Source organism: Pleurodeles waltl, chromosome 6 (assembly GCF_031143425.1).
Source record: "Pleurodeles waltl isolate 20211129_DDA chromosome 6, aPleWal1.hap1.20221129, whole genome shotgun sequence".
In the NCBI taxonomy this organism is placed as follows: Eukaryota; Metazoa; Chordata; class Amphibia; order Caudata; family Salamandridae; genus Pleurodeles; species Pleurodeles waltl.
In genome coordinates this window covers 663,877,738-663,903,995 of record NC_090445.1, presented here as the reverse complement: position 1 = coordinate 663,903,995, position 26,258 = coordinate 663,877,738, and the positions used below count along the sequence as shown (strand labels likewise).

General features: G+C 45.5%; 1 protein-coding gene and 1 long non-coding RNA gene across 4 annotated transcripts in view; one reads left to right on the top strand and one right to left on the bottom strand.

Annotated features, from left to right (window-relative positions):
* Window positions 1-1,990, bottom strand: part of LOC138300126 (uncharacterized) — a 204,260-nt gene extending 202,270 nt beyond the window's left edge. Inside the window, exon 1 of the long non-coding RNA XR_011204875.1 lies at window positions 1,968-1,990. This is a non-coding gene — a long non-coding RNA (uncharacterized lncRNA). The remainder of the gene's footprint in view (window positions 1-1,967) is intronic.
* Window positions 1-26,258, top strand: part of ARHGEF40 (Rho guanine nucleotide exchange factor 40) — a 309,810-nt gene that overhangs the window by 234,038 nt on the left and 49,514 nt on the right. For 2 of the 3 annotated variants that reach the window (XM_069239054.1, XM_069239052.1), the window contains exons 16-20: window positions 6,020-6,106; window positions 7,252-7,470; window positions 19,222-19,392; window positions 25,171-25,348; window positions 25,765-25,881. In XM_069239054.1, the coding sequence (XP_069095155.1) occupies window positions 6,020-6,106; window positions 7,252-7,470; window positions 19,222-19,392; window positions 25,171-25,348; window positions 25,765-25,881 (772 nt within the window). The remainder of the gene's footprint in view (window positions 1-6,019; window positions 6,107-7,251; window positions 7,471-19,221; window positions 19,393-25,170; window positions 25,349-25,764; window positions 25,882-26,258) is intronic. The other variant, XM_069239053.1, reaches the window with a different exon arrangement.

Here is a 26,258-nt window from a genome sequence, read left to right as displayed (position 1 = left end):
TCAAAATTTTTTCTAGAATCTTTGCCAAAAACGGGAGACGTGCTATTAGCCGCAAATTACTCATGTCCTGATTATCCCCCTCTGTTTTTTTCTTGAGGGGTACTACTATCGTTTCTTTCCAGATAGATGGGTACTCCCCAGACACAGCTACCTCTTGGTAAATGGGGACCAACATCCGTGCCATTAAATCCGGAACCAAGTGAAAAATGGAAGGACGACACGGATCCAGAGGGGAGCACAATTTAGTTTCAAGAATCTTCTTTTTAATAGTATCCATGGAAGGGGGTTGGAAATAAGACATTAGTGACTGGGCATCTGCTGTAGCACTCCCTGTTATCATGGGGGGTAATACTTCGGGAATGATCTGGGTATCAAAGTTGCTATGTATTTGCAGTATCTTATTTTCAAAATGAAAAGCAACTTTGTCACAGAAACCCTGAGAGTTTTCTAGACCAGCCGGCTTCATGGGCACAGTTAGGGCCTTAATAGTCTTGAAATGTTCCCTGGGGGCATTAATAGCTTCCTTTACTTTGGTAGTATAAAATTTAGATTTGGCCATAAATTGTGCTGCTTTATAAGCCTTTAGAGTGGACTTAAGGGCCACCCTTTCCTCAGGTACTGGATTAAGTTTCCACTGTCTTTCCTGCTGTCGATACTTTCTTTGAAGGAGTTTGAGGTCTTTTGTAAACCAAGGGTGACCTGGTTTCTTCGGACTATTGGGCCTTCTAATTACAGGGGGTACCATTTTTTCCATGGTCATTTCCACTCCTTTCAGAAAGCTGTCAATCAAGGTCAAGGCCATAGCTTTAGCCTTATCCCAACCAGCTTCTAAAGCTGGGCCTAATTCCTCTACTTTAACCTGTTTCCATAACCTGGCTACCTTGTTCGTTTCCACGTTAGCAGCCCCAACCTTCTTTGAGGCGAGTTTAAATTTCAGCAGATGATGATCCATCCAACTCAACTGTATCATGGTTACCTCCACCTGTTGAGTAGCTTGTGCAAACATCCCATCCAGAATATGCCCTGCAATATGGGTGGCCGACGAGACTCTGGAGGTCCAATCCAGGGCCTCCATAAAGTCAATGAATTCGCAGATCTTAGGAGTTGACGTCTCATCAAAGTGTATGTTAAAATCGCCCAATATCACAGCTTTTGCAGACAGAACCATAGGTTCTATCAACTTAGGCCAAGACTGTAAAAAATGTTTAGTCGGTCCCGGTGGACGATATATCAACAGCCTCTCTAGTAGTACCCCACTGTTTTGAGAAATTGTAAATGTCATTGCCTCACATGAATCTTTCGAAGAACTAATGCATGTGCATGCCAACGTAGACCTATAGATAATGGCCTCTATAGGGACTTGAATAGCCCAATTACAGGTCTCACAGGTCCAAATAGCTCCACCCTTCCTTAATGGCTTAGATACTACATTATTAATGGGATTAGGCGATAGTTTACTGTAATCTTCCTCTCCCCCAGATACTGCACAGCTATGAAAAAGGGCAGCATTTCTGGCCCTGGGGCCCGGTCGGGCGCAGACGGGCTTGCCTTCGGCGCGCCAGCGGCGCGCCCGCTGCGCAGTCGCTCGTTCCGGCACATTTATACCTGCAGGAACGAGGCCCAGCCCAGAATCAGCTCCCTAACACTAGGCCGCTAACTTGCGGTCCCAACAGGAAGGAGGGCTCTTACTGACCCTCACTTCCTGTTTAATACAAGTAAAAACGATTTCCACTCCCTCCACAGGCTATTTTAACTAAACTCCTCTTCCCCAAACCCCCAGAACATTAAAAATACTCAGAAATGACTTTTGCACAATTTAAAAATGCTGATTTAAAAAAAAACACACACATTGATTAAAAAACGATTTTCCTTATTTTTCTATTATATTTTCCTCTTTCTATTAAAACACTAAAATGTAATACATCAAAGCCACAGTAGTTATAAAAAGCAGATGTCACCACACCAACCTTAAAACAGCAGAAGCTAAAAAAAATGCTTTCTTCTCAAGCGCAGTCGCTCGTTCCGGCACATTTATGCCTGCAGGAACGAGGCCCAGCCCAGAATTGGCTCCCTAACACTAGACCGCTAACTTGCGGTCCCAACAGGAAGGAGGGCTCTTACTGACCCTTACTTCCTGTTTAATACAAGTAAAAACGATTTCCACTCCCTCCAAAGGCTATTTTAACTAAACTCCTCTTCCCCAAACCCCCAGAACATTAAAAATACTCAGAAATGACTTTTGCACAATTAAAAAATGCTGATTTAAAAAAAACACACACATTGATTAAAAAACGATTTTCCTTATTTTTCTATTCTATTTTCCTCTTTCTATTAAAATACTAAAATGTAATACATCAAAGCCACAGTAGTTATAAAAAACAGATGTCACCACACCAACCTTAAAACAGCAGAAGCTAAAAAAAAATGCTTTCTTCTCAAGCGCGGTCGCTCGTTCCGGCACATTTATACCTGCAGGAACGAGGCCCAGCCCAGAATCGGCTCCCTAACACTAGACCGCTAACTTGCGGTCCCAACAGGAAGGAGGGCTCTTACTGACCCTCACTTCCTGTTTAATACAAGTAAAAACGATTTCCACTCCCTCCACAGGCTATTTTAACTAAACTCTTCCCCAAACCCCCAGAATATTACAAATACTCAGAAATGACTTTTGCACAATTTAAAAATGCTGATTTTAAAAAAACACACACATTGATTAAAAAACGATTTTCCTTATTTTTCTATTCTATTTTCCTCTTTCTATTATTGGGTAGGAACTACTCTGTATATCGACATAGACTTTTGTGGGTTTTCTTCTTTTGAAACTGTAGGAGACATATAATCCTTAGCAGCTCTCTGCAGTTTTGCTTAAGCAGAGAGCATCTATGGAGTGCCACGGGAGCAGTTTCTGTCCTGTACTTCTAGTTCTTTGGAATGGTGGCTGTATTAAGCCTATGACTGACAACTTTTTACCGGCTCTCCCGACTAGGCGTGACGAAATTTAAATTATGCCAAAGGAATTTGCTTAATTTCAGGAATTTTGCATTATGCTTCCTATTCAAAATTCCTGAAATTATGCCTTTGCACCACATTACATAATTACTCAACTCTCACTGTAAAATGTGACCACAGGAGCGCAGGAATAAATCAAACGGCCAGAACACAAGTGGCTGTTGCTCGCTCCGCTTGTGTTTTTACGTGCTATTTTTTACCCTCAAATGCATATTTGCACCAGACATTGACACAAGGACATATTTTCCACTTAAATGTAGTGCTAAATGATGGATTGGCATTTCACATTATTACATGTAAATATGACATGATTTTCCTGAACTTTTGCATAATTACGGAAGAGCAAATTATGCGAATTTCACACACCCCTACTGCTGACGTGGGCTTCTTGATTTAGAGAAGAATCACATTTATATAGCCTTCTACTATGCAAGCTGCTCACAGGAGTGCTTTCATTTGAGACATGTGGGCAGGGATTTTGGAGATTTTGGAGATGAAGAGTGGGACATGATGTCACCTATGCAGCTGAAACCTCCAGAAGCAGTAAGTTTAATTTGATTCAGTGTTGCTATTGCCATCACACGTATTTCATCTGTGCCAGACTGTAAAATATTTTGCACAGTCTCACGCGATTGCCCTAGATGCTAAACCAGTAACTTATTACATTTGTTATGGGGGTGCCCAGGACTAGCCAGGCACTGCAGCGATGTCCTCTCCAAAATTTAAAAACCTTAAATGTCCACTTGACGTCCTCACCTGAAGTGAGTCTACTAGGGCTGGTCCCGCATATAGGGTCTCAGAAATACAGGAGTAAATTTATGGATCTTACACTTGTACTAGCCAAGCGTAGGATAGCTACAGTCTGGAAACCCTGTCTTGGGCTACAAATAACAACATGGAGAGCTGCTGTGATCAGGTAGACCTCGGCTAAGATAGCCTTCCTATTCGTTGTAGTTACATCACTGCAATCATGGAAAGCAACTCTTCTCAAATCCAGAAAAGAATTAGATGATTTTCCCCCTTAATACACTACTTGGACCTGGATGCCTTGGGTTCCCAGTTGTGTTACCTGTTAGTTGGTGAATATAAATAACACTGACATGCCATGACAGGCATCCAGTATGAAAAATATTATCATTATTCATTGCACTGATTTGAAGACGCCTATTGTGGTTAATGTTGTAATGCCAGTCCTCATTCCTTTTGCTTTTTTTCTTCCCGAACTGCTGTATTGTTTGTAAGTATTGTTTCCTCCCAAAAGCTTTACATCCAAATGGTGTACATTTCTATATATTTTCTGTCAGGGTCGGATTGGGACAGTATGCCTGGGCACCAAAATAAAAGTGGCCCATTTTGTGAATTCGATAGCTAAAAAGGGCCCATATTTTCAAAATGGGACAGTTTTGAATTTGTAAAGACATGCTATGTAAGTGTTTTACAGGGTGTGGAAGACTGCATGACTTTGAGCTTGTTGCAGGCAATGTTTGTTTTAATGTCAGTAGAATCAACAGTAAAGAGTAGCACAGTAGAGCTTAAACAGGCCCACAAACAGCAAAAAAAAAACAAGCGTTTGCAATGCAATGGGTCTCGCATTTGCTCAAGTTAGAGCTATTAGCGTAGTCAATTCCTAACTGGACTTTTCTTGCCACTTAAATTGAAAATGAAAAGTAAAACAGTTGACATAAGCGAGCCGATTCAAAGCGCCATGGCCACCATGAGCATGAGTACGAAGGAGAGACATAAAAAGAAAAAGAAGTTAGCTCGCAGTCAAAGGTATTGCCAGTCATGCAGTTATCCATGTAACAGGGGCTGTCTGCAAGGCAGTAACAAAACCGCCCCAAGGAGGGAAAACGTAAATCATTTACCAATGATAACAAAGGATTTTTGAAAGGCAAGCCCACGAACGGGTAAAAGTGATGGGCGTGCAGTGGGCATTGTTTAAAGCCCACAATAGTTACAACAGGTCTAAGCGCTTGCGCGCTCGACCTAAAAATGGCCTACACGACTACCTGTCAGGTCAACCCGTTGGGGACTGCCTGACTAGTCCGGCTCTGTTATCTGTTAAAAATGCAATAACATTTGTTTGAAAAAAATCCTACAACTTAAAATGAGGCAGAAATTGAATTCACAAAAACACGTCAGAAATGAAACAGTGAAAATGTATTACATGTTTTTTGCAAGATCTGTTACTCAGCACACATTCCCAGTAGAGAGGGAGGTATTTTGTGTGTCTGGTCACTAAACTGCTGTTCGTCCCTGGAGTGTATATCATTACCTCCTTCATTGTTGATAGGGTTAAAGGTGCTCTTTCTTCAGAACTGGACAGTTCTTGTTCAGTAAAGAGTAACATATGTGCAGGTTTGTGTGCGTGGTGGCGGGAGAAACCTGTAATTAGAGCAGCACAGTGTACAGCTTTTGGCATGTTCACACATCACAAGAATGTGTATGTAACGAAAATCAAGACTGGTGTCATACATCTGGTATATCTTTCTCGGGTACAAGTACATGGAGTGGGAATCAAGTGTTCAGGTGCCACATAACTACTGCAGCACATTAGGCACTATGCAGTCTGCTGTCATAAACCAAGATGGGAGACATGCCGGATGTTCGCTCAAATGCAAGTCTTATAGGCTGTGAAATAAGACAGCATACATCATCATAAGAAGAGTGTTTTTCAGAATATTACAGCCTTTGTAAAATTTCCTCTATTGAATATTTTCCCAATAATATTAATTTCACCATCACAATTCCTGCCACTATGCCGCAGTGGTTAAAATATCCAGATGTAATGGGCTTTTCCAGCTAGGGCCGGATTTAGTATGATGTTTGCCTTGTGTGGCACTGTTCCTTGACCCACTTCAATTCTAAATCAGACCCTTCATGTTAGAAAAAAGTTAGCATTTTTACATTGATCTGTTTCAACATATGGATTTTACTTATGTATCTATTTTCCTTACACCTTCCTCAATCTCTCGTTCTCTGTTTTTCTCTCTTTTTTGTTTGTCTACAGGCCGATCAGATAAGTCTGTACTCTCTGTACGTGAAGAACCGACACAAAGTTGAAAGTAGCCTCGCTTCTCACCGAAGTACCATCAAGGTAAAGTCTTTTGCAGCTCTGAGTGGACCTCTGGTGAGTCCTGCAGCAGTTATAAGTACAGAGGCTTCTGCACTCACGGTTTTCAGGCAAGAGCAGGCACCCAGAAATGTCACTGAAGTAGTGAGGATTTCCCGCAAGGTACCAAAAGCCACTCCTGTTTTGTTATGTTGTTTACATGTAAAGTGACCATATTGAACCTAAACAGTTGATAACCAGGCCGCGAATTACCGAAATACTGACGTGTGTCTGTTCTGGTAAACGAACTAGGATATATGACAAGTTATTATCTCCGTGTCGTTCTCTGCATTATTTAGTATCAGAGGCAACTATCAGACCTAGGTGTCTGCTCGATACAGCGATGTCTCCATAACCCTTCTGCCCATTTTCTGTAATCAAGTACCAAGCAAAGACCTCCAGGTACAATCATAAACTGTTCCAGCCTATTTACTGTTTTTGCCGCCTGTCAAGAGGAACCCTAGCAGTAGGTCAAAGTATTTCTAAAGTGGGTTGCAAACTGTGGAATGATTGTCTATTGACCCCAGCACAATCTGTTGGCGTGCCTACAGTCACTTCCTAGGGATGGTCATGAATATATTGAATGTTATAAGCACAATCACTCAGTACATCTCTTAAGTGTTAGTAGATTTTTTATGAGCCTCTTGTTTAATTTGCAGGTTTGCACGAATGAGCTCCACTGATTGGTTAATAATGTATAGCAAGCTATATAAGTATACTCACTGCCCCACTTTAGTTCTGTATGAAGTAGTGTAAGTGTTGGCTGCATCCTGTTAGTTTCCAGTCAGTGGCCCTGGAGTACATCTTGATACCCCTAAAACAGAAGGCCTTTGCATTACCAGTACTTAGTAGTGGGAGACACAAATCGAAATGCCTTTTGGAGATTTAGGGCCTGATACAGAACTTGGCGGGCCGATTACTCATCACAGAGGTGACTGATACCCCTTCTGCCAAATTCTAAATCCCATAGGATAGAATGGGATTTAGATTTCGGCAGACAGGATGTCCATCACCTATGCGACGGAGTAACCCGTCCACCGAGTTCTAAATAATGCCCTTAGTGTAGCTTACGTGTTGTCCTGGAAGTCACAGACCTAAGTCCCATTACTCTTATTCCGTCTCCTTTGCAGGCCGGACAGAACGATGCAGAGGTCAGCATGCTGCAGCATCTGCAGAAACCGCTTGAGCAGTTGGAACAGTACTGGCGCTTTTTGGATGAGATGGCACAGGAGTGCAGCCAGGAGCTGGCGCAGGAACGCCAGTCTCTCTGCACCGCGCAGGAGCTACTGCTGTCCCAGGTGCACCATGGGAAGAACCTGCTGGCCGTGGATGCAATTAGAGGATTTGAGGTAATCTTCAGAAAATGCATCATGTCCTCTGGTACATAACTTTATCCAGCTGAAGGTGTAATGGCGGTCATGCTTGCTGGGACAATGAAGGTAATAATTGTGGCTGTGGCATCTCTGGCCGCTCGGTGTGTGCCATATAACTGCCATTGTTTTAAACTTGATTGTTTGTTCCAATACACTTGAACTCAGAAAATGTGACTCAAGCCAGTTAGAATAGATTTCATGAATGCACCAATGCTGGCTGCATATAATAAGAACATGTCAAGTACCTGCACAGGTATGCACACACTGAGAGTATATTTCAGGGACATCTATGCTTTTGCATCCAATGAAAGAAGATTTCAGTGAGCAGTAGACAGAGATGTGGTTTCAAGGTAATCAGACCACATAGACATACCAAGAGAACCTGTGAAGGTGACTCATGCAGATGCAAACACAAAGAGGATATTTCTGGTAGATGAACCTAGAAACAAACCCAGAAAAAGCAGCATCTTGCAAGGGCGTGCACACAATTGTATTCGTTTTTTGAAGGACAAATTCTCCACCGGGCTGCGTTTAGTGGAAAGATCTCCCTGCTGTTCCTAACATCCTCAATAACGGATAACAGAAATGAGGATTGCACTTTAATCCAGTTCATGGTATTTTATTTAATTGTTTTATATATTTCTCAGATACAGAATGTTTTAACAATAAATGAGGTACATGGCAACAGTGTCTAGGTTAGAAGGTTTATAGATCTTGAGCATTAACATAACAATACATACACTTAATATACATACAGTCATAGTTGGTGCGCACTTAAGTCAGTTAACACTATCAATGAATCAGCACTCAATTTCTACATACACCACTGGCACTAGTACCTCATAGGCTTTCGCTCCTACCTTCACACTATTGTATTCTATACACCACTCGGACTAGTTTGAGCAGATATCCCATTACAACAGTGTGCGCACACATGCTGATTTGCATCCTGTGTACGATCTGTGTGCGGAGCTCCAGCTCATGGAAAACTTGATTCGCAAACCTTTTTTCCTTTATGTCTTACTACCGTAAATTCATAAGTATGTCTCACATAAGCCTAGCATGAAATGAAACCCCTCTTGTGAATGAGACCCAGAAATGACATCACCCTTCTGCTAAAAAATTTAAAAACAACAGCTCCTCATAGGGTTGTTCCCCCAAACATGATGGAATATAACAGAAGTGTTACACAATCCATCATCAATTAATCAGAGTTTATAAAGCGCAGCTACTCACCCGTTAGGGTCTCAAGGCACTGGGGGAGGGAGTGGAGTGTAGCGAGTATCGGAGGGGGATTAAAAAAGCCATGTCTTCAGTTCCTTCGTGAAGCTGGGGAGGGAGGTGGTTTGTCTGATGTGGAAGGGTAGGGTGTTCCAGGTGGTGGCGGCGAGGTAGGAGAAGGAGCGTCCTCCTGTTCTGGTTTTCCTGATGCAGGGTACTTCTGCGAGAGAGCTGGGCTGAGTGTAGTGTCCTGTGGGGTACGTGGAAGTTGTGTCGCTGGTTAAGGTAGGCAGGCCCGGTGTTGTGGAGGGCTTGTGTGCGTAGGTGAGGATTTTAAAAGTGATTATTTTCTCAATGGGAGCCAGTGCAGTGTGCGTAGGTGTTGTGAGATGTGGGAGTGTCGGGGTAGGTCAAGGATCAATCTGGCGGCGGCGTTCTGGATGTTTTGCAATTTGCGGGTGAGTGTTTTGTTGATTCCGGCGTAGAGTGCGTTGCCGTAGTCTAGTCTGCTGGTGATGAGAGCATGTGTGATGGTCTTTCTATGCTTGAGAGATATTCATTTGAAGGTCTTGCGTAGGAGGCGGAGGGTGTGGAAGCAGGTGGAAGTGACTGAGTTGATCTTGATGGTTCATGCTGAGGTCGGGGTCTAGGATGGTTACTCAACCAGCCTTGCATCCTGCATCTCCTCCGTGTAACTTCACACAGCTGATTGATACAAGCCACTAAAGCTTAATTGTGTGAGATGGAGGTCGACACCACTTGCTGTCTAACTGCCCCAAAGGTTTATTCAGTCTGCAGCACTTGTACAGACCTACAGCTTAATACGAATAGTAACGTGTCCGTTTTTCCCTGTTGAGGAAGGCACACCTCGCCCATTTACTATCTGTTCACTGAGTAACCACATGGCCTGTGGAGTTTGTCTAGATCTCCTCTTTGGCAGTGCATAGTACTGATCAAGAGTACATTCATTTGGGGCTTGGTCAGGACACCGAACATAGTGGCTGCTCTTATTTGAGCTCCGCTACTGCTCTGCACTTTTCCGCCATTAATACCAGGCCAGATGGCCCTGGGATACTTGAAGCCCTAGAGCTGGAGGACTTGGGCTGGTGGGAAAGACATGGAGCCTCTGTGAATGCCCAGCAACGGGTTTGACGCTGAGGGAGCAGCAGGGTGACCTGCTCCATAGCTTCCTGGGCCCATCAGAGAGGAAAGTTAGCTCTTCCTCCTACAGCCACGCAAGCTGGGCGGCCTGTAGGAGAGAGCCCTGGAGTGGGCGTTGGCAGAGGCTTTGGCCCGGACCTGGCCAAGTGGTGACTCTGGCAGGACCGGTGGAGAGGGGCCCCCCTCACTGGTAATCAGCCCTAGTAGACATTGACACACGTCTTTGGTTGGGTGACAGCGCCCGGGAGACCCCGTGACTCTCTGGGGAAGCACCTGTGTACTGGACGCCCGAGACGCCAACCCCCACACACACACACACACACACAAACACACACCCGTAATAAGAGGCAGGAGCCACAGGATCGGCCCTGACTCCAAGACGCATCGACTATGATGCATGTGCTGATCAAGGGGGAACAAGATAGGAGGAGGCAGAGACCTTCCCTCCCTCCCATCCTCCCCAAGAGGTGGTGGATGGCTGGGCAGCGGGCCAAGAGTTGGGGCCATGTTAGCAGAGGGCCAATGATTGTTAGTGGGGCCTCTCAGCGGAAGGAGGATCTTCCCACTGCAAACGACACAGGCAGGCATTCGCCCTGGGTGCCATTTGGGCGGCTGTGCCTTGGAAGCCCAGCGCCCAGAAAATACCCCTGCCAGCAGGGGGAGGGAGCCCTAAAGTCCAGGGAATCAGTGGGTGCAGCCAGTCTGGGTGGGGCCGGAGACAAGGAATGCCCGAGCTTCCCGTAGGTGTCGGCCCTGCTACTGAGAGATGCTGCAAAACAATCAGGCCCCAGGGGCACCTGGGGCTGTGCCAGGGGCACCACGCAGGAGGATGGATTGCCGTTACAGCTCCTGAGAGGAGATAGAGCCTCAGGGGGGCAATGCAGATAAAGGCCAGCCCTGATGGTGGTGGGGGGTGTGTCTGCCCCTGCTCTACTCCAAAGCCCACCATAAGGGGGGGTTGAGGAGGAATCTGGCCAACTAGATGAGAGAGCCCTCGGACGTGGCAGTGAATGGGGATCGTACCCCGGTATTCAACATAAGGCGGGTGCTCTGCAGGGCGATGAACTCCTGTGGGGGCGGGTGGGGTGCTGGATGCCCTCTCATTCCGGGTCTGTTGTGGGGGACCGGTGGAGGCTTTGCGGTGCTCTTTGCCTTTCTCTTACTGCTGGGGCCCACCGGATACATCATGAGGAAAGACAAACCCCCCTAGGGCCCAGACACCATCGAAAATCCTCGTCACCGAAGTCTCATCGGCGTCATCGGGACTCCCGGCACCGTCGAGAATCTCGGCGCCGGTCGAGTAAAGAAAGGTCTCGGTTGAGGTCGGCGTCGGAAGACTTGGGAGGTCAGTCCCACAGTCACTCCCCATCCGTCGACGCCGTTGCCTTCTCCAGCCTCACCGACTTCTCCCGGGTCTTCGGGTCAACCGCCTTCAGTATTTGAGGTTCCACAGCCTCAAATGTTCTCTCCGACGTTGCAGACGTCAAGGCCGGCGTCGTTGTCGCCTTCGATCCAGGCACCCCAGTATCCGGCTTTTCCAGCCCCTGGAGCTGATAATACCACATTTTTAAATGCAATGTTTTCCATCTTTCAGCAGATGGCTCCAGGTGGCGCACCGGCTGGGCCTTCGGGTCCTTTGGCTTTTAACATGGGTGCTCCGGCTCCGCTGCGACCAGCACCCTTTATGCCCTTTCTCTCCCTGGGGAACGTGGGCTCGGCGCCGGTGTCGGCTCCGGTGGCTCCAGAGGCTTCGGCTCCGGGCGTTTTGACTCCAGCGGCTTCAGTGTTTCGGCCAGTGACGCCATCTAGGCCTTCTGCGACTCCGAAGCAGTCTTCTCTCCATCCGACTCCTGCTTCGGCGCCGAAGCTGCCTGTGGCGCCTGTTGACCCGACGTCGGACGGATCCGGAGATCGGCATCCTTCTTCGACATCTGCTGACGCCATGTCGACGCCGAGGATCGAGGAGAGGCTGCACTCGAGGAGACGTGCTCTCCGTCTCCTGGAAGAACAGGAGTATCAGTGGAACCTGGAGGAAGGAGAAATTGAGGACTCTGGTGAGGGTCTTCATGGGCTGGACACAGCTAGTGGCCTTGATACCTCCTCTGAGTGGGACTTGTCATCTCCGGGGGAGTTTACGAAAGAGGCGGACACTTTTCATGCTGTTATAAGGAAGGCAGCTAACTTCTTGGAACTGCCTTTGCCGGTGACTGAGGCGAAGCAGAATCTGCTGACAGAGGTGTTGCATCCGGCCTCTACATCAGCAGAACCTCTTTTGCCGTTCAACGAGGCGCTGCTGGAACCTGTGTTGGAGGTCTGGAAGAAGCCAGTGTCTTCTTCGGCTGTCAATAGGTCTGTGGCCAGGAGGTATCGGGCTACACCGGCTGACCCTGGCTTTCTTACCAGACAGCCTGAAAGCTTGGTGGTCCAGGCTTCCTGCTCGGAAAGGTATGCGCCTGGGTCTTTTCCATCTGTGCCATCGGATAGAGACTCCAAGAAGATGGACATGCAACCCAAAAAGGTGTTCTCGTCATGTAGCATGGCATTAAAGTCCACCAATGCTATGTGTATTTTAGGGAGGTACATTTATGCTCTGATGGACGAAATTACATCTACGCATACAGAGGTTCCTCAAGGGCTGTTGAATCTCGTGTCGGACGCTCAAGCTGCTGCAACCCAGGTTATCCAATCTGGGTTGGATACAACTGACTCTGTGGCTAGAGCGATGGGCACGGCTGTAGTTACGAGAAGGCAGGCTTGGCTTCGTAACTCAGGGTTTTCATCAGATGTACAGTCGACCCTGCTGGACCTCCCCTTTGATGGGGACAAGGTCTTTGGTGCCAAGGCAGATTCGGCCTTGGAGAGGTTTAAGGAGAGCAGGGCCACGGCCAAGTCGTTAGGATTGCAAGCCACTTCTTCTGCCTCCTCCAGATTTTTTAGGAGGTTTCGAGGATTTGGTCGTGGCTCATCCTCCTCCTCCTTTCGGGGGAAATTCGAGCAGCCTACCTCTTCTCTCTCCTATAGATCTTTTAGAGGGAGGGGTAAGGTCTGTACCAGGGGAGCCTCTCAGCAGCACTCTGCCTCTTCCTCTGGGGGGATGCAGCAGGGGAAGCAGCCTTAGGCTTCCACCAATTCCCACTCACTCCTCTCCTGTTGGGGGAAGGTTACTGTATTTTCTTCACAAGTGGGAGGTCATCACATCAGATGCCTGGGTTACCAGCATTGTGAGAAAAGGCTACACCCTTCCCTTTCGGGAGTTTCCGCCCCCCATCCCGCCCCGCCCATCTTATTGTTCAGAAGAACACCTCCTGTTGTTAGAACAGGAGGTTCAAGTCCTCCTTTTAAAGGGCGCGGTGGAGTTGGTTCCAGAGCAGGAAAAGGGTCAAGGTTGTTATTCAAGTTACTTCCTGATTCCCAAGAAGGATGGTCGGTTGAGACCAATCCTGGACCTGAGTATTTTGAATTGGTTCCTCAAACAGGAAAAGTTCAAGATGCTGACCCTAGCTCAGGTGCTTTTGGGGTTGAACAAGGGAGATTGGATGGTGTCTGTCGACTTGCAGGATGCTTATTTTCATATCCCGATACTCAAGTCGCACAGGAAGTATCTCCGGTTTGTGGTAGGGTCGCAGCACTATCAGTTTGCGGTCCTCCCGTTTGGTCTTACTTCAGCACCTCGAGTCTTCACGAAGGTGATGTCGGTGGTTGCGGCAGAGCTCAGAAGGAGGGGGATAGCGGTATTCCCTTACCTGGACGACTGGTTGATCAAAGCCAAGTCCCCGGAGCTTGTGTTGCATCATCTGCAGTCGACAACCCAGTTGTTGTTCGACTTGGGCTTTTTGGTGAACGTGCCCAAATCTCACCTAGAGCCCTCTGAGCGCCTTCTGTTCATAGGGGCAGTACTGGATACAACATTGAATCAAGCCTTTCCTCCGCCTCAGCGGATGCAAGACATTCAGGCGTTGGTTCCAATGTTTCAAAGTGGAGCTGTCATTCCAGTCCTCAAGGTCCTACGTCTCCTCGGTCTGTTTGCCTCCTGCATACTGTTGGTCACGCATGCTCGCTGGCACATGAGGGCTCTTCAGTGGTGCCTCCGAAGGCAGTGGTCTCAACACAAAGGAGATCTCGAAGGTTCTGTCAAGGTCTCCAGAGATGCTGCCACGGATTTGAAGTGGTGGATTGCCGACGACAATCTTTCCCATGGAAGGCCGTTCACGCAGCCTCCACCAGTTACCACGGTCATAACGGATGCTTCCACTCTAGGGTGGGGAGCTCATCTGGGGGACCAGGAGATCAAAGGGCTTTAGTCTCCAGAGGAACAGATGTTTCATATCAATCTCTTAGAGTTACGGGCTGTACGGCTGGCTCTCAAGGCCTTCCTCCCATCCCTTCGCGGTCAATCGGTTCAGGTCCTAACGGACAATACTACTGCGATGTGGTATATAAACAAACAGGGAGGAGTGGGGTCGTACCTTCTCTGCAGAGAAGCTCTTCGACTATGGTCCTGGGCAAAGGACCATCAGATTTGCTTGGTAGCAAATCATCTGGCCGGAGTCTTGAATGTACGTGCGGACAATCTGTCGCCATTTCTCGGCCGACCACGAGTGGCGTCTCCATCCAGATCAAGTCCGTTTAATCTTCCAGATGTGGGGGTTTCCTCGGATAGATCTGTTTGCCACCTGGGAGAACTCGCACTGCCCGTTATTCTGCAGCCTCCAGTATTCGGTGCAAGGAGCGTTGGGGGACGCGTTTCAGAGGACCTGGTGCGACCAGTTGCTTTATGCGTTTCCCCCCATGCCCTTGATTCCTCGAGTGTTGAGGAAAATTCGCCAAGACCGGGCCCAGGTAATCTTAATTGCTCCGGATTGGCCAAGGAGGGTGTGGTATTCCGACCTTCTCCAACTCTCACTGTGCCCTCCGCTCAGTCTCCCTCTCAGGGCAGACCTCCTCTCGCAGTCGCAGGGGCAGGTTTTACACCCCAACCTCCAGAGCCTGCACCTTCATGCCTGGAGATTGAACGGGGCAACCTGAGTTCCTTTTCTCTCCCGCCTGATGTAGTAGATGTTATCTTAGCGGCCAGGCGACACTCCACTAAATCTATCTACGCTAATAGGTGGTCTAAATTTGTGGTATGGTGTGGAGAGAGACAGATTGATCCCTTACGTGCTCATTTGTCAGACGTTTTATCTTTTGCTTTGTCTTTAGCACAGAGGGGTTGTGCGTGGCTACTGTTAAGGGTTACTTGTCTGCTTTGTCAGCCTTCATTTGTCTTCCAGACCAGCCTTCGTTATTTAAATCTCCTATAGTACTTAGATTCTTGAAGGGCCTTATGAATAAATTTCCTCCAAATCCTTTCTTTATGCCTCAATGGGATTTGTCCTTGGTCCTAACTTTCCTTATGGGGTCCCCTTTTGAGCCTATGCATTCTTGCCCCTTAAGATTGTTAGTTCTTAAAACAGTTTTCCTGGTTGCTATAATTTCTGCAAGGAGAGTGAGTGAGTTGCAGGCTTTATCAGTAAAACCCCCTTATACAACTTTTTATGGGGATAAGGTGGTGTTGAGGACCAAGGCTGCTTTCCTTCCGAAGGTTGTTTCACCCTTTCATTTGACCCAGAAAATTACTCTGTCCACGTTTTATCCTCCGCCTCATCCTTCAAAGGAAGAAGAGAGACTACACCGCTTGGGCCCAAAGAGGGCGCTAAGCTTTTACATAGACAGGACAAAGGATTTCGGGCTGGAGGATCAGCTTTTCATCGGTTACGTGCGAAAGAGGAGAGGAAAGGCAGTCCACAAGAGAATACTCTCCAGGTGGGTTGTTCTTTGTATTAAAATGTGTTACTCTTTAGCAAAGAATGATCCTCCTGATGTTATTAGAGCTCATTCCACCAGAGCTAAGTCGGCCACTTCGGCCTTGGCCAGAGGTGTTCCTGTGGTCGACATCTGCAAGGCCGCAACTTGGTCGTCCCTTCACACTTTTGCGAAACATTACTGTTTGGACTCTGAGGTCAGAAGGGACGGCCATTTTGAACGGTCAGTGCTGCAGGATTTCTTGGTTTGACCTTTCAGGCACCCACCACCGAGTGCGGTACTGCTTTGGGACTCTATTCATTAGGTGAGGAATCCACAGGTAGTTGTATCCATCAGAAGAACGAGTTACTTACCTTCGGTTACGCCTTATCTGGATGGATACATTAGCTACCTGTGGATTCCTCACGGTCCCACCCGCCTCCCCGTTGCCTGTTTGGTCTAACTAAGTAATTCTTGAGTGTGCTCCTCTTGGCTTTGAGGATTGGTATAGGTTATGTATATATATATATATATATATATATATATATATATATATATATATATATATATATATATAGTTTATATATTTATTTACTTGTTTTAAAAATAAAAAAAAATTGTAGACCGACTTCTCACAATGATGTGTTGTTTGCAATGTCATTAAATATTGCTATTGTTCTTTCATCTCAATTGATTATTATTCTCAGGCACGTAAAAAATGTTGGTACTGACGTCGGCGAGGACCTCTTATTGCCTGTATGACGTCAGACGGCGTCGCGTGGGCAAATGTGACGTCCTCGTCGACGTGCAGAAGCTAGGAAGATTTCCGTTGAATGCTAGCGCAATGGGAGTATTCATTAGGTGAGGAATCCACAGGTAGCTAATGTATCCACCAGAAAAGTCGTTACCGAAGGTAAGTAACTCGTTCATCTGGCCTTTTCCATGGACACCCATTCACACTGGCTAATATTTACAGCCCTCCACAGCTCACCAATGAGTTCTTACATATCTCTGGGGCCCCAGTGACATAATTCCTGATGGGGCACTCGATTTTTAAGCAAGACTTCTATGGGTTGGTGACTGGAAAATGGACCAGACATGCAGCACAGGGTGCGCTGACCATTGCCATCCTGCCTGGCTCGGTGTATTTAGGCCATGGTCTTGGTAGATATGTGGTGAGTTTTGTGGAAAGTCCTAAGCAACCAAATTTAGAGGGCGACAGCACAATCACTGGGGTCCTGATTAGCAGGATCCCAGTGAAAACAGTCAAAACACACTGACAGCATGCAAAAAGTGGGTGTAACCATGCCAAAAAGAGGGTACTTTCCTACAGGAGGGTCACTCTCCATCCAATTCTCATTGCACAGAGGGAGGAGGAGGGGCTGCCCCATATATCCCCTGTTGTTCGCGATCGTGATTGAGCCCCTGGCATCATGGTTGAGGGTAAATGCCTTGGCGAGGGGTCTGGAGTAGGCACCAGAGGTCTCTGACAGGATCACGCTTTTTGCCGATGACGTCCTGATTTTCTTAGTTGACCCCCCTTAACTCAGATCCCTGACTTCTTCAGGTTCTGAAGATCTTCGGTGCTTATTCTGGTCTCATTATTATCAAATTCAAATCCTCAAAGTACCCCATGCATGTGCCTTGGGGGCACTGGACTGTGCAGCAGACTTACAGGTCTTTTTGGAGGGCGTCCAGTACCTGGGAGTGTATGTGACCAATGATCCCACAGAGACCTGTGAATGGAATATCCATCCCCGTCCTCCTCGGTCAGAGTGATCCCTCTGGAACATCTTCCAGCAGCCACAAAAGTGGTACTCCAGATCTGGCCGTACTCTCACAGAGTCCTAGACTGGGAGGAAGGCCTGACAAAAGGAACCCTGTTATGGCATGGGACTTAACTGCCACAGGTTATAACTCTGGAGGGCTGTAGGTACTGGGATGTCATAGGTGTCACAATGTTGGGGGACATCCTGTCAGGGCCCATAATGAGCTGGAGCTGCAGGCAGAATATGGCCTACATCGTTCACAACTTTACAGATATCTGCAATTAAGACACACTCTCACAAGCACATCAAAGGAATCAAGGACATAGAGGAATACAATCCCTAGAGGCCAAAATACATACAGAAGAGTTAACAGACAACAAGATCACACAGATGTATCGAACATTAGTAATTTGTACCCCAGACACATTTGTTCGGTTGAGAGAGGCCTGTGCTGGGGACCTGGGACAACTGACAGATGACAATTGGAGGGAGGCCTGTGCCTCCCCCATAGAGACTGCAATTGCCTCGCAGTTCAGCCTTATACAGTGGAAATATTTACACAGGGTCTACTACACCCAGAGATTGTGTCAGGGGGCAGTGGACACACCGACTTGCCTAAGATGCCAGTCGGAAAGGGAGACTTCATCTACACGAGCTGGATGAGCACTGAACTGGCCCCGTTCTGGAAGGGGGTGTTGGTGTGCCTGGACATGGGATAGGTGTTGCCTCACAACCCTAATTTGGTTCTCCTCCACACAGCAGAGGAGCTAGATGCTAACATATATGGCACTGCCTTGCTGTGGCTGGGTCCGGTGATAGCGAAAATGGACATCACCGGGGCTGGAAGGATAGCAACCCCCACCATTGGAACGGTGGAAACAGGGGCTGGACTTTTGCATGAGCATAGAAATTCCCATATAGAAAGTCAGGGGTTGCCCTCTTAAACATTATAAGATATGGGCAGCATGGTGCCAATACCGAGGCATCAAGGTGCAGAGAGCTGAGAATCCCGGCCACTCCCTGGAGGGTAGATTCAGTGTAATGAGGGCAGGAGTTGCTTTGAGGTCCTATAGGACAGAAATGGTAACAATGGAATTATGGCGTCAGCCAGTGGATGGTCTTTGGAAGGGGCGGATCATGTATTTGTTCCTGGGCATAGCCGCACTAACATGCAAAACTGTACTGGGGTGCCCTGCTAGCTGCATCTTTGTTGTTATGTACAATCTCACATTCGATGTCTGGTGTGTTGTCGGTACAAAAATCTATAAAATATTGTCATTAAAATAAATCTGTTAATCTCTTTGATTAACTTAATCCAGTGCACCTGACTCCCTCTCAATGTATCCTTAACAGCCTCGAATCAAACATAACGACCACAACCGTACAAAGATGCGCGACTGTGGTATGTAGCGTTCCATTATGTGACAGAACTACACAGGGGCCTTGCGCATAGGATTTCCTGGTTCGTTTTTAAACTACATCTGTGGGATGATTGGCTGCACATCTCAATGTGAAATCTAGGGGAGGGAGCTGATCTAATGGGTCAATGAGAGAGTGGTTATGCTGGCACATTACTTCGGAAAATCAGTTAGGCCCCCATTCATCCCCACCAAACAGGCAGGCAAGCTCTTGTTTCAATATCTGTCGTCTTTGGTAGTTATGATAAAGTTGTGGCGTTTTGAATGTAATAGTGACTAGAGTAGTAATCTTGCTCAGGCGGTAACGTTGGCTTGAAAGTGACGATGACAACAACTTTTGCCAATTTATCTGCCCCCTGCATCTTCCCCTCTGCTAGGTGGATATGAAGGAGCACGGACAGCTGCTTCTTAGGGACGAGTTCACAATCTTCTGTGGAAGGAAGAAATCCCAGCGGCACGTGTTCCTGTTTGAGCATCTTCTGCTCTTCAGCAAACTCAAAACATCAGAAGGTGGTCAGGAGACCTATAGCTACAAGCAGTCATTCAAGGTAAGGTACATAGCTCTGCACCGTATGTTCCGGGCTCCGAACTTACAGAAAGACACCCAGCGCTTTACAACTTTCACATTAAATAAATGACATAAAAGTAGCAGGGATAACATTGGAATCAAGTCAGGAAATACGATCATGTAAGTTAATCAAATAGCTCTGTGACAGAGCCAGCAGCAAATCTCCGGATGCTACTCCAGTGATTAAATCCAAGGAGGTATTTGCAGTTCTCTGCGCTATAGACAGTCAGCAAAGTTTCATTGCAAAATAAGAGTTTGAGCTTAAGACAGTCACGTGATTTCAGGTCTTAAGCTATGCATAAGGTTAAGTAGCATAAAAATACAGATGGGTAAATACAGCCATTTTAAATGTCAACAAACAGAAAACCAAACACTTGCTCATACAGAGCAGTTACTGTACGAAGCGTGTTTTCTGAGCCTTAACCGCAGCCAGAGATAGCGTTTCAGGGAGAAGGTTGTGCTTAGAAAGCCTTTCCCTATCAATCAGAGCGTTTGTGAAATGGTTCTGCTGAGGTCCAGCAGGCTTCCACAGCTAAACTCTGAATTCTTTCCAAATCTGGATGCCCGGTGTCATGTGTCTGTACAATCCAGAAGGCTAGATGAGGGAGCCTGCACTACTCAGTAGGAACCGTGCGGAGGGAGTGGGCTCTGGTGCTGAACCCCGCCCCCCCATCCCCACCAAGGAAGAACTGTAAATGGAGTGATAGGAAATCTCCAGCCTGGACAGTGATTGTATTAGATGCTGATGTGCGATGTGTGATGGTGAAGGGGACACTATTACGCCAGGAACGTTTTGTAGGGAATAGATATTGGCTCAACAATAATAAAAGCTTCCTAATTATAAAATATTCTTTATTAAACTGTATTATAGGAAGCACTTCAACAGCATACCCACAGCATAGGAATTTTGTGTATCTGATGTCATGATGATGGGGATATGTTTTAATAAGAAAATCTAGAGACCAATTGCTTGTATATATCCAGTGCCCCGGCTATTGTGGAATTCTGTAATACAGTTGTCTAAAAATGAACATAATATTGAGATAAAGGAATTAATAACTACATGTGGACTAGTAGAAACATCATGGTAAGAAGGCAAACCTCACTTGCCCTGTTGGGTTGGCTCGTAGAACACACTAACCATTATGCTTGTCAGATGTTTAGCTTTTTTGTTTTTTTTTTAACTCCAGAAACAGTAATTCCCTCTCTGCAGGCATATACCCATGTCAAGTTTTAACCCTCATTTGTGTTCTCGTGGAATTTTTGAGCAAGGGGATACTAGAGATGTATGGGGTTTCTTTGAGTTCAGGGTGTTCATTGTGAACAAACTGGTTGCAGTGCATTTGGGAAATTTCGAAGATAAATGAAAGCAAAAAGTTGGTTTGGATACTTTTCTTTTGGTCACAGGAACATATCCTGCCAACTTTTGCCCCACATCTGTGTTCTTCTGTGTCTTCTGATAGTGAGGGTATCAAGCATGCGGGCGTTTTAGCAAGGATCCACACACCAGTCAGAAGGCAATGTTTTTTGATGGAGAGAGTTTCTATGGGGCAAGTCTTCAGTGTTTGGACCTGAGTTCCACCGGCACCCTAAGTATTTCTGAAAACTAGAGATCCAGGAGAATGCATACTGAATCCTGCCATATTTGATTCCCCAGATTCCCCTGCAAATGTAAAAATATGTGTACAAAAAAATCTCAATTACTTCAATTTTCTGTGCAAGAAAACTAAAAAACATGGGAAGTAGCAGAGGTCCTACATCCAACATTCCCACATGCTTCCCGATACAAAGGGTATCACAAGTGTGTGTGTGGGGGGGGAGGGAGTCACATGGAATGAACAAAAATGTTAACTGTGTGAAGAGCACATTATTAACACTATATTGATTTCACACAGTCACAGGTTTCTGTCAATTACAATTGGCCCACCCATACATGTTAGATAGTGTTTTTGCTGCTACAAGCATTGCACGTTGGGAGCAGGGTATTGGTGAAACGTTTGCTTTTCCCCAGAAAATATGAGAGTTTGCATCGCAGAAAATGTTATGTTTGAATGGAACTCTCGTTAAATAAAAGTGGTGACATCCATGCAAGTCACACCACCCAGGTCTTTCCTGAGTGTAGTCTTCAGAAATGTCTGGGGTTTGTAGGTTTCCCTACGTGCTGGTTTAATGCAGGCCCAAATACAGCATCCCACATCTCAAATATAAGCTTAATTCCTCACTTCTTTAAAGCTCTTTACAAAGTTGCATTTTGGGGGTTTCCTCTCCTGGTCAATGGACCCACCATACTTGGGGTAACTTTAACTTGGCAGAAGTGAGCCAATGCAGGATGGTAGGGCATTTCCTGTTGTCTGCTGACTTTACCTTTTGGCTTCCTATTGTAAGTCAGAAAACACATTGAAAAAAGGATCCTTGGAATTATCTGGTATTATTCGTAATCAATAATTCGGAGCGGTACAAATGCTCCCTATCACTGCTATAATCTTGGGTATTATAAAACACATTGCTTTCACTCACCTACCATTTCTACTCAATAGATGTTTCATTATCATGGGAAACATGGCCGTAGGCAATGCCCTTTAATTGTAAGCCAAGACTCAGTTGTTGACTCTGGTGTCATGGAACGTTTACCACACCACAAACACTGTACATGTTTGCAACAGGAGGAGTCTGATGGACGTAGTTGTATCTTATTTTTGATGATCTGCCTTCTGTTTAAAAAGTTACAGGTGAAAACCTTGTGATCCATTTCTATTTTTCCCCACTTATATTTACTATGTTTTGACTTTGAAAAATGTGTTTCTTTTAGGAATCCTTGTGAAAGCTAGACAAACATTACATTGCTGTATTTAGAATTTAGAATGTTAGCTGGACTGCTCCTCCTGCTCTGTTTTCCACTTCCCTCCCTCTCTACTGACAGAAAGAGTGGATCGGGGAGTTAGGCATTTCTAGGCAGGCGCAAGGGGGAATGCAAGTTGCCCTTGGCCCATTCCATTAGCCCATCCACCAGCTAAGGACCTGGGAGGGACAAATGCATATCAATGAATGAGCCCACAAGTGAGCACTGGGCTGCATCATTCAGGAGTTTGCCATTGCCTAGAAGGGATCTGACAATGGCAGACACCCACCTTCAGCAGAAAAAGGATGTTGCCCAGCTTTGGGCAGTGTGCAGAACAAAAATAATTTTTAAAAAATGCACCAAGTCTGAGGTGGCAAATATTATGTGATATACATATATAGATATATATGTCCTTACTATAGCTACCTATTACTCACCACTTAGGACGGGGCCTGCCCTCTATTCCTGAAGAAACTTCTCCAAATGTAAAATAGTAAACCAACAGGCCACTCCGTGTTTGGTTTTTTTTTTTTTTTTTTTTTGTTTGTTTTTTTACATTTGTTTTTATTTGAATTTTCACAGTTTTACAGGCAGCACTTGCCAGTGTCCCACTATCTGTACATAGAGTGATGAAAACATAGCAGAAAGTGTTGAGTAAAACTGCAGAACATACACGCACCAAAGAAAAGCGCGTGGGAGCATATAAATCAGCAACAACAAATAAATAAACTGGGTGTTGCATTAACCTGTGCGCCCATCTATGTTTACCTTCAAAGATATTTAATCTTCCACCACCAGGGAGAAACTGACGCATATGTCAAAGACGCAAAGGGGGCTTGAGGATAGCTTTTCTGGAATGATATGTACTTCACAAGGGAGCTGAACGAGTTAACTACACATCTACTTACCATTCCAATATAGTGGCTGTTCTTATTCTGGATTCAGTATTTTTGCGGCTCAAAATAAAAAGCTCGATATTTTGACACATGGCAGATTTAAGTTAAACGCCCCCCTCTCCTTCACTGTTTGACACACTCTTTTTCATTTATTTATTACTGTTTCCACAGATATTAAGTTGTGACAGAGTTGCAGGAGTGCATCGTGGTAATTTAAGTCCTAATTATCACAGTGTGAGGTGTCCCAAACCATTGACAAAAACGCCATCAAGAAGATTGTACCCAAAGCAATTCTGGAAATTGTGACCCAAAATGTTGATATTATAAAGACATCATTTAGCTCCTGAAAAAAAAAAAAAAGAAACCTTCTTAGTCATGCCTTAATTTACCCTAGAACACAACATCTCAAGATTCTGCCTGGGAAAACGCTGCACTGAGTCCTCAGTAGGAATCACAAGGTTCCAGACATCACCAGGACCTGCCCCCAAAAGCCCCATACAAGCACTTTAAAGAGCAAGCATGCTCTCCCAGTGAACACACATTTGACATTCATATCATGTCTCCTCAAAACTGTCATTTGAATAGAACTCATTTAGCCTATCTATGTTTATGTTGCGCTCAATCAGTATCAGCCTATCAGAGGCTTACCATATTCACAGTAATCATTTGGACTTCCGATGGCTAATACATTGAAAAGCTTTTCCCTCAGCTGTAGTTCCTGTCATCTCAGGAAACATCCACAATCATCAGACCTCCACTTGGCCAATCGATTTCTAATTTCTGTGTCCACCATGTACAGACTCTCTCAGTTACGTAAAAATTCCAAGCTGTGATCTATCACTAAATTACGCACCAGCCTGCAACATTAGGTTAGTAGCAGGATCAACTTTACTTATGGCTCCATCAGCAAAGTTGGCTGCACATGTCTTATCTCTAGAATGATTTTGGTTCGAGATTTCAACTCTTCTCTGTGAGAAGGATCTGGAAGCTAATATGGCATGGTTCATTAAGGGAAAGACTACAAAAGAACATACTGTGTTTATACAGATGCTTTCTAGAAAGGCCTGGAAGACGTACTATGCTATCCTCGCTTAGTAGAAAAATATAGAACAGAATATCATGCTGGTATGTGCTATTTTCCAAAAATGTCTGAATGTTTGAAGGCTGTGGAAAATGCTTTGTAAAACGATGTAGAATTACCTGCTCTGTAGCCATCATTCATTAAAAACTGAAATATAGAACTGAAAATTCTTTAGTTCTCAGCATTGTAGCTTTAAAAGGTTCTTCGGGATTTTTAATATTCCCTCAATGTTATGAAAAGACCACAGACTTTCAAAATGAATACAACAGTATTCCCTTTCGTATGCCGTAAACTTCACTTTTGAAAAGACAGTAGTGTCAAAGAAGCTACATAATGACCACTCCAGGTGGCCTTCTTAGGCTTGCATTTATGTATGCATATTTGTGGCATTAGTATAACATAAACCAAGATCATTTCTACACAGTCATGTACATAACGATTTAATTACAATTAATTATTTCACTGCACTATGCTTTCGGTGGAGATGCTTTATATATGGCATAACCTCATGTGTAAAGCAAAGTTCTCATGCTAGAAATGAGAATACAGTTATGTTTATTTTCAATGTCTTGGATACTTTTCTGATGGCTGGGGATCTTTCACAAGCACATTACTCTGTGAAAGATACAACCTTGGAGAAATAGTGTTATAGGCAAATAACTGTGTACTTATAGGCATTCCATCACAGAAAAGCCTTTCATTAACCATTATTTAGTTAATCTATTCTCCTTGCGTGTCCCTCATGCTCTCTATTTCCACTGCCTTATGTCTCCCTGTCCCTTGGCTCCTTGTCTCCTTGTCCTTGTCAGTGTCTCTTTACCCAGTCTATCTCGCTCTTTCTCCTTGGCTGTTTCCTTCTCCAGCCTATCCTCTTCCCAGTCTGTTTCCAAGGTATCCCTCTTTGTTACTGTGTCTCTCATTCCACATCTTTGGCTCCACTAGACTGCTGACATGGGCCTTACAGAGAACATTGGTGACAGTGGTCTCCGATTCGAGCTTTGGTTCAGACGCCGGAAAACCCGAGAAGCCTTTACCTTCCAGGCAGGAAGTGTGGAAGCCAAGAACCGCTGGACCACGGTGACTGCCCAACTGCTGTGGCACCAAGCCACAGAGAACAAAGGTGAGGCTGTTTGTTCAAGTGACACACAACATGACACTAGGCCACATAATGGGCTGAAGGAGTTGTAAAACATATTTAAAATAATCAACACATAACCCACAATCATACCTTCTCTACATTCATTGAAGGCTTGGTGGCACCGGGAGTACTCCTAACACATTCCTTTCATGAAAGGAGCGCTCTGTCACCATCCATTGAATGGGCAGTTGAACTATATCTGTAGAATATGGTCTTCACCTCTCTCACATTTCTCTGTCTTTTCCCCAACCTCTTTCCTGTTAACCTGACCTCTCGCTGACTGCTTTTACATTGTCTTTTCTAGCACAACTTCTCTCTCTCAGTCCATCGCTTTCATCTCACTGACCTCATTCACTTGAATTGTAACCTCCTGGTGTCTCTCGTATCTCTCTGTACAGAACGTCATTCTCCAGAGCTGATGACAGTAGGTCTGGGCAGCAAGCCATTCCTAGATATCAAAGCAAGTTTTGGAGCACTCAGCGAGAGGACAATCAGTGCTTTGTTGACAGCGAGAGGTAAACCTGGATGACCCTATGCATCAAATTTGCTCCCAAACAATCTTTGAAACATAAAGCACCATTCTTTTCGACATTCTATGTTGTCTTGTACATGGCCCGAATTGGTCTCTAATAGTAACTGATCTCTCTGAAGAATGCTCCAATTTTGTCCACCTTTCTGAGGCTATAAGCTTATAAACTGGGCCCATCTAGAAGGTTTTTCCTACCTCTCCTCTCATCGATGCCTGATGTTCAAGGAAGGCCCACACCTTCCGCCTCTAAGAAAGCATTGGGAATTTGAGAATCCTTCCCTTCTAGTGTGAAGAGAAGTTCGGTAGAAATACATTATTTAAGAGAAAGGAACGTTTTTGTAATAGGTTGAAAGTGTAGCTCTG